Source organism: Schistocerca serialis, chromosome 4 (assembly GCF_023864345.2).
Source record: "Schistocerca serialis cubense isolate TAMUIC-IGC-003099 chromosome 4, iqSchSeri2.2, whole genome shotgun sequence".
Classification (NCBI taxonomy): Eukaryota; Metazoa; Arthropoda; class Insecta; order Orthoptera; family Acrididae; genus Schistocerca; species Schistocerca serialis.
The window spans coordinates 77,557,980-77,572,699 of NC_064641.1; the positions used below are offsets into that span (position 1 = coordinate 77,557,980).

General features: G+C 40.0%; 2 protein-coding genes across 9 annotated transcripts in view; one reads left to right on the forward strand and one right to left on the reverse strand.

The window, feature by feature from the left end:
- Window positions 1–751, reverse strand: part of LOC126475335 (longitudinals lacking protein-like) — a 439,557-nt gene extending 438,806 nt beyond the window's left edge. For all 8 annotated transcript variants that reach the window (XM_050103126.1, XM_050103129.1, XM_050103130.1 and 5 more), the window contains exons 1-2: window positions 616–751; window positions 46–232 (exon numbers count right to left, since the gene is read on the reverse strand). In XM_050103126.1, coding sequence (XP_049959083.1) covers window positions 46–219 — 174 coding nt within the window. In that variant the 5' untranslated portion in view covers window positions 220–232; window positions 616–751. The remainder of the gene's footprint in view (window positions 1–45; window positions 233–615) is intronic.
- A 1,896-nt stretch (window positions 752–2,647) lies between these two features.
- Window positions 2,648–14,720, forward strand: part of LOC126474902 (protein bric-a-brac 1) — a 261,416-nt gene continuing 249,343 nt past the window's right edge. Inside the window, exon 1 of the mRNA XM_050102399.1 lies at window positions 2,648–2,715. The gene's annotated coding sequence lies outside the window, so the exon portion shown is untranslated. The remainder of the gene's footprint in view (window positions 2,716–14,720) is intronic.

A 14,720-nucleotide genomic window follows, 5' to 3' on the forward strand; every position in this document is an offset into this window, starting at 1 on the left:
AATTAGTTAGTAATTTGTATACTAATATTTTAGCACCACACTTACCTCAAAGTAAGGACTACACGCGGAAAGAACTACTTTATGCGCTTTCAAGTATTGGCCTTCAGCTGCCAAAGTGCAGTCAACCAAAGTTCCACTCTCCAGTAAAGTATCAAAAACAGCAACCAAAGTGCTTTGATGATTATTCCACCTCAAACAAAACTGCTGTTCTGATCCCATATCGATTCAGTTCCTGGAAAAGAATTTAAAGATGACTGAAATTTGATTAACTACGCATCTTGCCGCACTGCATTGACTGACCCTACACTAGGGTGGGGGCGACGCCACTGCACAATGGCCGCTTCACTGCACGAACTAGACAAGATGGCTGGGTCAATACCATTCAATACAAAAAGACCAAGTTTTAGAACACGTACACTAAATTATACCAGTTTGTCAATCGACAAACATAAAAAAATTAAATGATAAACATTGTACATAAACTAGTTACAAACTTAGTATACAGTTCCTCCGTAGTTAGTACAAAGGGTGGTGAGATCACATCAAATTAAATTAGACCGTATATTTAACCACATGCGATAAACAGATAAAAACGTTCTGTAACTGCATTATTACCTCTTCTGTCGCTACTTTTTAAAAAATACGGAACTTTGCACAAAAATAACAAAATACTTCAGCAGCTACCCGATCACTCTGCCAGCACCGCCAACAGCATAAAACCTTCTACCTGCTACCGTCTGTAGCGACTGCTGCACACTGCTGATGACGGGAAAAGGTGGAAGCGTCCAGAACGGAAATCTGCGCAGATACGAAACTACGCACTCTGCGCATCTTTGTGTATGCGGCGTTGGCGGTTATCGGCTATCATTCCGTAACAGTTTTCGTTCCCCCTACGTCCACCTTTTACATGAACCGGGAGGAGAAAAGGGTGCAAGGAGAACGGTGAAAAGTCCAAAGAGAGATCTGAGAGGAAGAAGTGGGTTCACAACAAAATAGCTTAAAAATTGTCTACTTTGTTTTCTGCCTTACTGTTGGCTGCAGAAATTTAACCATTACTTCATTCGATCATATTTAGCAGGTAAGGACACAAAATAGTGGTATTATGAAGTATGAAATATGTTTACTGTTTTAATCATCGCCGAAGCGTTGCGGTTTTAGGAAAGTGCGTTAGTCAAGTTAGTTCGTATTTTATTGCCTTTAGTGCTTAAGATATACAACCAAAATTGAAATTCTGTAGTAAATTTCAGGTAATTAGACCTGTTATTTGAAGTCTTGGAAAAAATTGACAAATTTGCGCCATAGTGCGGTGCAGTACAGCTGTGAGCTACCGAGAGCACTGATAAAAAGATTTGACCACTGCATAGTTTTTCCTGTCTGTTATCCGCTGTCCGCTTTTTGGCATGCTTCCCTTCCACTGTTTATTTGAGAATGCGCATACTTTCCAGAGGACAGTGGATGGTGTAGGTGGCATACGTAGATCGATTCGAGGCGCGCATTTTCTTGCAGTTGAGCTGTGCAGTGCTAGTTGCGATATGCACAAGCCGCACGCCCATGTATTGTAGATAAGGATTGCGGCTGTCTCTTATTGGCTTGGGGTGAAACTCTGGCAACATGATAAACTACTGGATTCTATTTTTCCGATATAAAACCAGCGCAAGAAATATTTATTTTCGAAAGACTTTTATTGAATCCACACACCTGTACAGGGGTGTACATAAATTTTCTTCCTTTCCTTCAATTCCCTACTCCACATCACCAGATTTGATTTGTTTTTACCTGTGGTACTCAAGGGACATACAAAAGAATATAATAATTCACTGTTCGTGTAAGAAAACTGACATAAACTCCGACGTTGCATACTCGTACCATATATTAAAATAAAATACATTTCCCAGAATTATTTATCAAGAAACTTACTTAAACACGCTAAGCTTTCGAGATAATAATGTTCCATTATTACATTCGACATTCAACACTTGCAATGAAGAAGGTCTGGAAAATCAGCAATTATTATAACTCATTTCGGGTCAAAGGAAGCTACATGGAGGGAGATGCTTAATTTACTCATTTATGGGCAGCAAGTTTACATTTTATGAATAACACAACATACTGTTTCCATTATTTTGTACACATTTCACAAACATGATCCAGTTAAAGCGTGATTAAATTGCCATAGGATGTGTACACAAAGTCAATAATTTCCTCGGCGTTTTTGATAAATATGGCATCGAATCGAGGTAAACATTCAGCAAAGGGAATTAAGATTGGACGGCCCAACGGTGTCTGTGACACTTTAAAATTGAGATTTCTCCCCGTCTGACTACTTCTACTGTCAATAAAAGTCCATAACGCCATTTGCCATCATAATAAACTTCTTTCCGTGGTGCAAATTATGGCCGTCTTTACAACAGCCAGTGCTACGAGACAACTTTTTCAGACTACAATCAATCTTCTTTGACTATACCAATCATCCAGCTTCTCAAAACAATATCCGACCACGACATATCAGTTATGGCCCGTTTAATAAGAATCACATTTTATTGATTGGAAGCCAAAATTATTAAAGTTTAGCTGTGTTGCTTTTTGTTCCCCGTGAATAATATTTTTATTTTTTTATTTGCAAAAAGAAAACTGTTTTAGATTTCAGTTCTTGTTTAGCGAAGCGAAATGAACGCGATATTTATTGCAAAAACCGAGACACGTATCTTAGAACGGGTACGGTAATAACATTTCTTTGTTATGCTCATTTAAATTGTTAATTATTTTCATATGATGTCTCTTTACCATATCGTTAGACACCTGCCTCTTTCAGGTCAATTCTTAAAGCGTGAATGTGGCACTACCATAAATTTTAGACAGAGCAGTCCAACTAGTTTAAATTACAGGGACAATGAATATCTGAAACGTGCTTTGAATCGCTAAACCACTTTGCTTACGATTTTGTGATGCAAGGGTTCTAACAAATTAAGACGCCCACGATGCGTTAACAGTAACAACTGGGGTTTTGTATTTCCCGTTCAGCCCTACCCAGGCCTGCCCAGTTCATACATGCACAACCTGGAACTTTAAAAATAAGATGAAGCCTACACATTTATTTAACTTTATGTAGCGAGTTCAGCTCAAATACAACCATAACTATTAATAGGTATATGTTCCCGTTACGCAACAAATAAATACACTCAAGTCCGTTTGTTAAAGTAGTTGTGTTCAGTAAATAAAGCTGATTGTCACAATATGATTGTACCTAAATATGGTTAACCATTACACATGCCCAGGTGATCTTGAGCAGTATTTTCTGTATCACTGAATTTTTGATGCATCACACCCTTTACTAGTAAACTGTATATATGACACATTTACTGTGAGGAAAGGAAAGAGAACATAAATAAATGTCGTAGTAAAACACCAATTTACAGATACAAAATGTATAATAGCATGAATTTTGATTTGCAAATTATGTGCATGAATTGCAGTTGCTAAACAATACACGAAGTATCTATAAATATTGCTTTTAGTAAGAACTTTTATTTTGATATTTTATGATGTGATTAATGTAGCTCTTGTATGAAACACAGTTCTTGTATATTCAAGGAGATATGATAGTAATTTTCTCATATGTTATCAACTGGCACATTTATCTTGTCACAGTTCCCTAGTGCTGCAAAGAAGAAAGTAAATCCCACTGTGAAGAGGTTTATATGGCTTAATGTATTCAAATTACATAAAGGGCAGCATTTTTCTGTTTCCTAAATGTATGTATTTTGATGGTGCCCTAATTTCTTCAGAAGCTAAATCCACACGTAAGCAACAAATGGAAGTTTCCATAATATGTACGACTCACTGTTGACCTGTTTGTTGTCTGGCTTAGCACAGTTAATTAGATCATAATGAAGTGGAACATGTCATTTTACATTTACATCAGATAATTTGTACATTCAGTTACATTCTGAACTTCAAGCTTTACCTCTTTTCACAAAAAGAAAATAGAAAAGATATAGAGGTGTGAGTTTGTAATCCCTACTCACCACCTTATACACATTACAGTAAAATAAATTTTACTGTGGAATAGGGGGAGTTGTCAAGGAGAAACTTCCTCAGTTTGTTTTCACATTTTACTTTACTGTCAGTTGGGCATTTTATACTACTGGGCAAGTGATCAAAGACTTTTGTTGCAGCATTCTGCACCCCTTTTTGTGCTACATTTAACCTTCGTGTGGAGTAGTGAATGTCTTTTTTCCTTCTGGTATTTTATTTTTCACAGTGTTGTGCGTTTTGAACTGTAGTGGATTATTTACAACAGACTTCATGAGGAAATAAGTATACTGTGAAGCGGTAGTCAGGATGCTCAATTCAATAAATAGATGTCTACAAGATGATCGTGTTTGAGCACTTCATATTATTCTTGTGGCACTTTTTTGTGCAATGGAGACATTCTTTCTTAAAGATGAGTTACAGTTACCCCACAACATTATTCCATATGACATTGCGGAATGAAAATATGTTAACTTACTGATTTGTCTTTTCACAAGATTTCCAATAATTTTAAATACAAATGTGGCTGAATTCATTTGTATCGGGAGTTGTGAAATGTACTATTTCTAATTTAACTTCTCATTCTAAGGATAGCTAAGAGTTTTGAAGTTTCCACCATAATTATTATTTTGTCGTCATGTGCTATACTTATCATTGGTGTATTATCCCTAGATGTCCAAAGCTGAGTATGTTGTGTCTTTTTAAAAATTATGGTGAGACTGTTTACAGAAAACCAGTCAGTGATAATTTTGAGAACTTTGTTTACGGGAGATTCCATGCTGACTAATATTACATTCTGGAATCGGGTGTTAGATTATGTAGTCTTTTTATCAGTCTATAAACTTAGATTTTCTTTTGTAAATCATCATTACATATTATGTTATTCAGGCAAGGATCTTGAATTAACATTTAAACAGGGAAGAAGCATTAAAATCAAAGAAAAAAAATTTAATGTGTACTGCTAATGTACATTGTAAGTCAAAAGTGTCCTTAAACTGTTAGGAGTATGGATCTGGTTTGTATCACAGAAAATGCATATCGTGTTGACACACTTCTAAGTTGTTGTTGTTGTTGTTGTTGTTGTTGTTCAGAGACTGGTTTGATGCAGCTCTCCATGCTACTCTATCCTGTGAAAACTTCTCCATCTCCCAGTACCTACTGCAACCTACATCCTTCTGAATCTGTTTAGTGTATTCATCTCTTGGTCTCCCTCTGCGATTTTTACCCTCCACGATGCCCTCCAATATTAAATTGGTGATCCCTTGATGACTCAGAATATGGCCTACCAACCAATCCCTTCTTCTAGTCAACTTGTGCCACAAATTTCTATTCTCTCCAATTCTTTTCAATACCTCCTCATCAGTTATGTGATCTACCCATCTAATCTTCAGCAGTCTTCTGTAGCACCACATTTCGAAAGCTTCTATTCTCTTCTTGTCCAAACTATTTATTGTCCATGTTTCACTTCCATACATGGGTGATGCTGAGGGAATTAGATTAGGAAATGAGACGCTTAAAGTAGCAAATGAGTTTTGCTATTTGGGGAGCAAAATAACTGATGATGGTCGAAGTAGAGAGGATATAAAATGTAGACTGGCAATGGCAAGGAAAGCGTTGCTGAAGAAGAGAAATTTGTTAACATCGAGTATAGATTTAAATGTCAGGAAGTCATTTCTGAAAGCATTTGTATGGAGTGTAGCCATGTATGGAAGTGAAACGTGGGCGATAAATAGTTTAGACAAGAAGAGAATAGAAGCTTTCGAAATGTGGTGCTACAGACGAATGCTGAAGATTAGATGGGTAGATCACATAACTAATGAGGAGGTATTGAATAGGATTGGGGAAAAGAGGAGTTTGTGGCACAACTTGACTAGAAGAAGATTGCTTGGTAGGGCATATTCTGAGGCATCAAGTGATCACCAATTTAGCATTGGAGGGCAGCATGGAGGGTAAAAATTGTAGAGGGAGACCAAGAGATGAATACACTAAACAGATTCAGAAGGATGTAGGTCGCAGTAGGTACTGGAAGATGAAGAACCCTGGACAGGATAGAGTAGCATGGAGAGCTGCATTAAACTAGTGTCTGGACTGAAGACTACAACAACAACAACAAAAACATGGCTACATTCCATACAAACACTTTCAGAAGCAACTTCCTGAAACTTACATCTATACTCGATGTTAACAAATTTCTCTTCTTCAGAAATGCTTTCCTTGCCATTGCAAGTCTACATTTTATATCCTCTCTACTTCTACCATCATCAGTTATTTTGTTCCCCAAACAGCGATACTCATTTACTACTTTAAGCGTCTTATTTCCTAATCTAATTCCCGCAACATCACCCGATTTAATTCGACTACATTTCATTATTCTCGTATATCCTCTTTCCAAGACCATGTCCATTCCATTCAGCTGCTCTTCCAGGTCCTTTGCTGTCTCTGAGAGAATTACAATGCCATCGGCGAATCTCAAGTTTTTATTTCTTCTCCATGGATTTTAATTCCTACTCCGACTTTTTCTTTTGATTCCTTTACTGCTTGCTCAATATACAGATTCAATAACATCGGGGAGAGGCTACAACCCTGTCTCACTCACTTCCCAACCACTGCTTCCCTTTCATGCCCCTTGACTTTTATAACTGCCATCTGGTTTCTGTACAAATTGTAAATAGCCTTTGGCTCCCTGAATTTAACCGCTTCCACCTTCAGAATTTGAAAGAGAGTATTCCGGTCAACATTGTCGAAAGCTTTCTCTAAGTCTACAAATGCTAGAAACGTAGGTTGGTCTTTCCTCAATCTATTTTCTAAGGTAAGTCGTAAGGTCAGTATTGCCTCACATTTCCAATATTTCTACGAAATCCAAACTGATCTTCCCCGAGGTTGGCTTCTACCAGTTTTTCCATTCTGTAAAGAATTCGCGTTAGTATTTTGCATCCGTGACTTATTAAACTGACTGTTCGGTAATTTTCACATCTGTCAGCACCTGCTTTCTTTGGGATTGGAATTATTATAGTCTTCTTGAAGTCTGAGGGTATTTTGCCTGTCTCATACATCTTGCTCACCAGATGGTAGAGTTTTGTCAGGACTGGCTCTCCCAAGGCTGTCAGTAGTTCTAATGGAATGTTGATTACTCCCGGGGCCTTGTTTTGACTTAGGTCTTTCAGTGCTCTGTCAAACTCTTCACGCAGTATCGTATCCCCCATTTCATCTTCGTCTACATTGTCTTCAATTTCTATAATATTGTTCTTAAGAACATCGCCCTTGTATAGACCCTCTATATACTCCTTCCACCTTTCTGCTTTCCCTTCTTTGCTTAGAACTGGGTTTCCATCTGAGCTCTTAATATTCATACAAGTGGTTCTCTTTTCTCCAAAGGTCTCTTTAATTTTCCTGTAGGCAGTATCTATCTTACCCCTAGTGAGATAAGCCTCTACATACTTACATTTGTCCTCTAGCCATCACTGCTTAGCCATTTTGCACTTCCTGTCGATCTCATTTTTGAGACGTTTGTATTCCTTTTTGCCTGCTTCATTTACTGCATTTTTGTATTTTCTCCTTTCATCAATTAAATTCCTTAACTCTTCTGTTACCCAAGGATTTCTATTAGCTCTAAGCTTTTTACATACTTGATCCTCTGCTACCTTCACTATTTCGTCTCTCAAAGCTACCCATTCTTCTTCTACTGTATTTCTTTCCCTCATTCTTGTCAGTCATTCCCTAATGCTCTCTTTGAAGCTCTCTACAACCTCTGGTTCTTTCAGTTTATTCAGGTCCCATCTCCTCAAATTCGCACCTTTTTTTCAGTTTCTTCAGTTTTAATCTACAGTTTATAACCAATAGATTGTGGTCAGAGTCCACATCTACCATTATATAATCTATCTGAAACCTGTCAGTATCTCCAGGCTTGTTCCATGTATACAACCTTCTTTTATGATTCTTGAACCAACTATTAGCTATGATTAGGTTATGCTCCGTGCAAAATTCTGCCTGGCGGCTTCATCTTTCATTCCCCCCTCCCCCAATCCATATTCACCTACTACGTTTCCTTCTGTCCCATTTCCTACTATCGAATTCCAGTCACCCATTACTATTAAATTTTCATCTCCCTTCACTGTCTGAATAATTTCTTTTATCTCATCATACATTTAATCAATCTCTTCGTCATCTGCGGAGCTAGTTGGCATATGAACTTGTACTTCTGTGGTAGGTGTGGGCTTCGTATGTTTCTTGGCTACAATAATGTGTTCACTATGCTGTTTGTAGTAGCTTACCCGCACTCCTATTTTTTTATTCATTACCAAACCTACTCCTGCATTACCCCTATTTGATTTAGTATTTATGACCCTGTATACACCTGACCAGAAGTCTTGTTCCTCCTGCCAGCGAACTTTACTTATTCCCTCTATATCTAACTTTAACATATCCATTTCCCTCTTTAAATTTTCTAACCTACGTAACCTATTAATGGATCTGACATTCCACGCTCCGATCTGTAGAATGTCAGTTTTCTTTCTCCTGATAACGACAACCCCCTGAGTAGACCCGCGCTCAGAGAGCCAAATGGGGTACTATTTTACCTCCGGAATATTTTACCTAAGAGGACACCATCATCATTTACCCATGCAGTAAAGCTGCATGCCATCGGCAAAAATTACAGCCGTAGTTTCCCCTTGCTTTCAGCCGTTCGCAGTACCAGCACGGCAAGGCCGTTTTGGTTAGTGTTACAAGGCCAGATCAGTCAATCATCCAGACTGTTGCCCCTGCAACTACCAAAATGCTGCTGCCCCTCTTCAGGAACCACACGTTTGTCTGGCCTCTCAACAGATACCCGTTCGTTGTGGTTGCACCTACGGTACGGCTGTCTGTATCACTGAGGCGCGCAAGCCTCCCCACCAACGGCAAGATCCATGCTTCATGGTGGGAGGTCTAAGTATTTATACCATGTAAAATATTGTAATGTATTGAAAAAAATGCGTGACTCAATGTTATGTGACTTATGTTGCTTGCTACTTATTGTTGGAAAAACTTTTTCCTGTGAGCAGCGAAATGAAAATATGATGTTATTTGCAAAATTAGATAAACGTAACGTTAAAATTTCACTTTTTAAACATTATGAAAAATTATAAGAGAATGACATCTGTGAAAATAAACTGTAAGTTCAATTAAAAGTTGGAGAACTGAAAATATCCTCTCGCATTGATAACATCAGATGGATTAATTTTTTCATAATGTTGTCCTGTGTGTACAGTTTCATCACATTTTGCAGGCCATTTCCCAGTAGTGAGCACTGTGCTCCATTGTGTTAAGTTGGTGAGAATTTACAAAAACTGCATGTACTTTCCAGCATAGAATTTACCATCATACTATACTTTGTGCCCATCTCCATTTTGACACTATCCATAGTTTCTTCAGTATGATGATTTGCAACAGGGAAACTCTTTGTAGACAGCAAATATGTTTACAGTACTCCTTTCTTGTAGTGAAAGCAGTGAATGCTTTTTATGATTGGTACTGATGAAGTTGAAGAAAATGTTTGAGCCAGATTGAGTTTCACATTGATTCCTTGAATTTTATCAGTAGACATATGAAAATCCTACATAGTTGTGGTTCTTGCAGCTGGCTAAGAAAAAGTTGATGCATCACCTACCATGAGTTCTTGCTTTTTTACTGTGTTCTACACTTGCTGTTTCACAACTGCACCAATTTCATCTATGGCTCCTTTACCATGGGATGTACCAAAAAAGTTTAAATAATTTCCACAGCGTGGAACAGTTTAAGTTGAGGTACAGCAGCAGTAATGTATTTGTTTTTAAATTGTGATGCAGCTTCATCTAACCAAATTGAAACTACCTTTTCAGGTAATTGACAGTACCTTGCTAATGTACGCAATCACATTATCCTTGGAATGGGTTGTCTGAAACAACAATTGGATGATGAGAACCTCAATGCCACAATGACACAGTGAAAATACTAACTTGCGCTTGTTCCCACTGTGCTCTTTGCACTTAGTCTTGATAAACACAAGTGTAATCAAAATCAATATGCAGTGATGAAAACATCTTGGAATCTTCGCTCAGAACCATTTCTTTTTTATGATAATAAGATGCAGAGCGAGCTGTCTTTGTGCATCAATGAAGAAGAAACTGAGGACTTATGGAAATGATGTTTTTCACTATATCAGCTGTAGAGCCTTCTTGTTTGACTTTTAATAATTTTAGAGGTGATTTCTTCCATCTTTCAAATGTACAGTAATAAATTCACAATTTTCAGCTCGGTGATTATATAGGCTTCATCGGAATCTCTACCATTTCGACGTGCGATACATTCATTCTGCCAACAAAGCTCACTGGGTGGCTTTCATATGATGGTTGATACAAATTCGTTGCTGTAAGGTGGAATATTACAATGTTTCTTATAAAGGCTGCTGATAGCATTTATGAAATTTTAGTGATATTTACACAAACATATGTTATGAGGTAAATTGCCACTTAATGGAACATGTAGTGATAGTACTTCCGCAAACTCAGATTTCACAATTTGATCTTCAGGATGTTCCTGCTTGAATGCCTCATATGTTTCCATGATGGACATGACTGAGTGATGAATATGAACTGTCTTTTCCTCATTATTTTGTCTAATCACTGTTGTGTCCTTCCTGCCTGGTGACTGGCGACTAAAATCACAACTGTAGAACCCCCAGAGGGCTCGCCACTCTTTGGCGGGTTCCTGCTTTGCTACCATGGGGCCCCAGCCTTTGCAGCACTTTTTCCCTTCCGTGCTGTCTGTCTATCCTCTTACTGTTCTTTTTCCTCTCTATTGGGAAACATGTCTGGGGTGTTATTGAGAATGTTCTGCATTCTGTCGCTGACCTGCGAACAGTCTCAACTTTCTTTTTGTCGTTCCTCTACTTCAGCATTTGAGGATCCTCTTTTTATTCTTCTTCCTCCCTGTGCGTATCCAAAGGCCGGCCCACGCATCTGACGTGTAAAAGGTGACTGTAACGTGTAATTCTCAGCCCCAGGTCGACAGGTAGGGTTCACACGTACCCCCTGGTACAGGCCAGGTCCAGGGAAGGGTGATTGCCTGAGCTGTAATTTTCCCAAACTGCCGATTGGTCCATCTGTCAGATGTTCAGGAGGTATGACCTGTGGTGTGAACAATCACCTAAGGCAGGTGCACTCCCTCATCAAGGGGGCCCCCAGTTGGAAGGGGTGTGCCATTGACGGTGCTGGCAATCATGGGGGATATCCTCGCGATGAGTCAATCGTCCTCTCCATCGTCATCGACAATACGTAGACATAATGAGGATACTGATTCAGAGACCCTTCCCGCTGCACCGCGTTTCCTTGTGGTATCAAATGCTTAAGACCATCAGTCCTTCGCCACGGTCCGTTTATTATTCAGAAAGGTATTGATGCCATTGCTGGCCCTGTGAAATCCTGCTCTCGTTTATGGAATGGCACTTTGCTTTTGGAGATGGCTTCTGATTCTCGAGCACAATTACTTGCTGCCTCGCTTCTCCATGGCTACCCTGCTCGTGTCTGAGGCACATAGAGCTTTGAATTCTTCCCGTGGTGTAATGTGCACCAGGCTGCATGACAATATCACCGAGGCTGAAATACACTCTTACCCCTCTTATCAGGGTGTCATTGCTGTCCATCGTGTAATGAAAAAGGTCGATTTCTCCTTGGTACCCACCAGCACTCTTTTCCTCTCCTTTGATAGGGTGGTACTGCCGTCCAAGATTAAAGCTGGCTATGAAATCATCACAATCCGGCCATACATTCCAAGTCTGATGCGCTGCTACCAGTGTCATCGGTTCAATCACACTAGAACATCTTATCAATACCCACCCAAATGCATAACCTGTGGCAGGGATACACAAGACGGCGAATGTCCACTTCCTTCTCCCCGCTGTATCAACTGCAATGGTGGCCACACCACCTCCTCCCGGGATTTTACTGTGTATCTAGATGAGCGGGCTGTACAAGATATTTTGGTAATCTAGGGTTGTGAAGTTGACCAGTGTCAAGATAGCATCGCCATCCCCTGTTCCACTGTGCAACAAACTGTCAAACTCTTGCATGAAGGGGCGAAGCTACCCACTACACAACTGGCAAGCAGGAAAGGACAGAAGGAGTACTCCCAAGAAGACTTCCCTCCAGCCAAACAACATCCAAGTCATCCTCTAATCAGAAGGGCTCGAAGAAGTCCACTAAAGACAAACGGTCTTCTCCTTCACCAACACAAAGATCCTGTTCAACAGTGTAGCCACATGGTCACTTAGCACGTCTATCCTCTGTCTCACAGCTCTGCATCTGTGGACTCAACAGACCGACCGCACAAGCACGCCGATGCTTCTGCGGGCCCCTTGGAGCAGGATCCTTCTGTTTCTGTGCCCTGTAGTAGCGACTCTCCACCGGCTGTCCCTCGGTGGCCACCGAGTTGACACTCCTTCATCTCTAACTCCTCATGACTGTCCTCCAATGGAACGTTTGCAGCCTTCGGTGCCACAAAGAGGATTTACGGCTGCTTCTAGCATCACAGCATCCCCTTGTACTCTACCTTCAGGAAATGAAATTGCGCCCTCAAGACCACTTTGGGCTTTCACATTACTTACCGATTCGTTTTAACCTTCCCCTGAGGTCGGCATCCCATCTCAGGGGAGTGTCATGCTGCTCATACAGGATGACCATGACCATTTATGTACCTCCTTCCTTCGATGTCACCAGGGCAGACTTCCTTCAGCTTATTGGGCAGCTACCTCCCCTGTTTTTGCTACTCGGTGACTTCAGTGCACATCATCCCGTTTGGGGTTCTCCCAGGACCTGCCAGAGAGGTGCCCTCTTGGCTGACCTTCTTAACCAGGGTGTCTACGACCCGAGACAACTGGGAGATCCGGGAAAAACCCGGGAATTTTTTCATCCAGGAGAAAACCGGGGAAAACCCGGGAATCTTTTTGTGTTCTGGGAATTTTTCATTGTTTTAGTTTTCAGTTAAATTTTTGTGATTTTGACTGGTAAGAACTCTAACAAAAAAATTACTGTATCCCGCTTCTGCAGAATAATACTGCAGCAACAAAACATGAACGAGAGAAAAAAACTAAAATAAAACTTAAATCGCAAAGAAAATGCGACATATACAATAACAAAACACAGTGCTCATACAAGAGTCTGCCAGCAACAAAGTGTGTCAAAGGCTTTAGGAAGACTGTGCAGTTCTTCTTAATAACACATTGCCTTCAATGAGCGTGAAGTGACAGTTTTTTACATTAGATTCGTTTCAATGCAAGATCTTTTAATGTTTCACACGTACGAACATGCGGGCTTCCTGCGTCATCGTAGCTGCGCAAGTGCAGTGACGCCTGTTATCTGGCGCTCTCTGGCAACTGCTGAAATGTACCTTTCTAATAGGTCACGGAAAAATATTGCGAATATTGCTTTGAAAAGCGTTACTTTCAAAGTAAATTTCCTTTTATGTAAGATAAACTATGTGAGAGAGTGTACGACGAATTTCTTAAATCACAGAGCTTTGACTCTCGTTTAAAAATCAACTCTTTGGGGATGACCATATGAAGAATTTTGAGCCCAGAAGATCAGACATTTACATCGTTATTAAAAAATTTTACTGGCACATTTATGTGACTTATGATGCGCAAAAAAGATCAACAATATATGTGGAAGCTTAGCTTCTCTTGCAGCTTATTAGTCTTAGAGACCAATATTATATATGATAGCTTTTCTTTTCTTGTAGCAACAATTGTACATTAATTTAAGCTATTAATTTTTCATATTTGTTTGTTCGCGCTACTTAAGAGTGATCTTGCTACTGGCTGACTACATCACGTGTCAAATGCTGTCATCAGCTGGCGAGATCAGGTAACATGAGCTGTGACTGGCTTACAAAAGCGCGTCACAATCTCGATTTTAATGCTTCGGAAAGTAACATGCGGTGTTTGGTGGAATTCGAATTTATACCTTCGTAACACGGAAATATGCAGTGTATATGTTGCTGCACATCAAAAAACTTTCCAAAATGTGTTTTTTCCCCTGAGTTTCATCTTCTGAAGTGCCGGGAAATTCTACGCCGGTGTATAAAACCATAAACCATAAAAGGATTGATAAGTGCCGAGAAGAAGTATACTGTCACTTAACACAGAAAATGTGTATTTTCACCTGGGAGAAAGTGTATTTTCAACCGGGAAATCCGGGAATTATTTTTCCTTGTCCATGTAGACACCCTGTTAACCAACTCGACCTCTTCTGCCTTAATGCTGGAGCACCCACTTCCCTTTCTGACTCCTCGCATACTTATTCCCATATGGACCTATCCTTTTGCATTGCCCAGCTTGCCCATAGTCTTGAGTCGTCTGTTCGTTCTTTCTGACGCCTACTCAAGCGACCATTTCACGTGTACTCGCCATCTGCTGACTCCTACCCCATCCACATGAATGCCCAAATGGCATCTTTCTAAGGCTGACTGGCAGCTTTACTCCTCCCTGGTGACCTCCGCAGAACAAGATTTCCTCAGTTGTGATGACCAGGTGGACTATCTCACCAACATTATCCTTACTGCTGCAGGACGTTCCATTCCTCCCACTTCCTCTTTGCCATGTCGTGTCCCAGTCCCTTGGTGGACTGCGGCATGCCACGACGCAATTCGCGCACGGAGACATGCTCTCCTCGTTT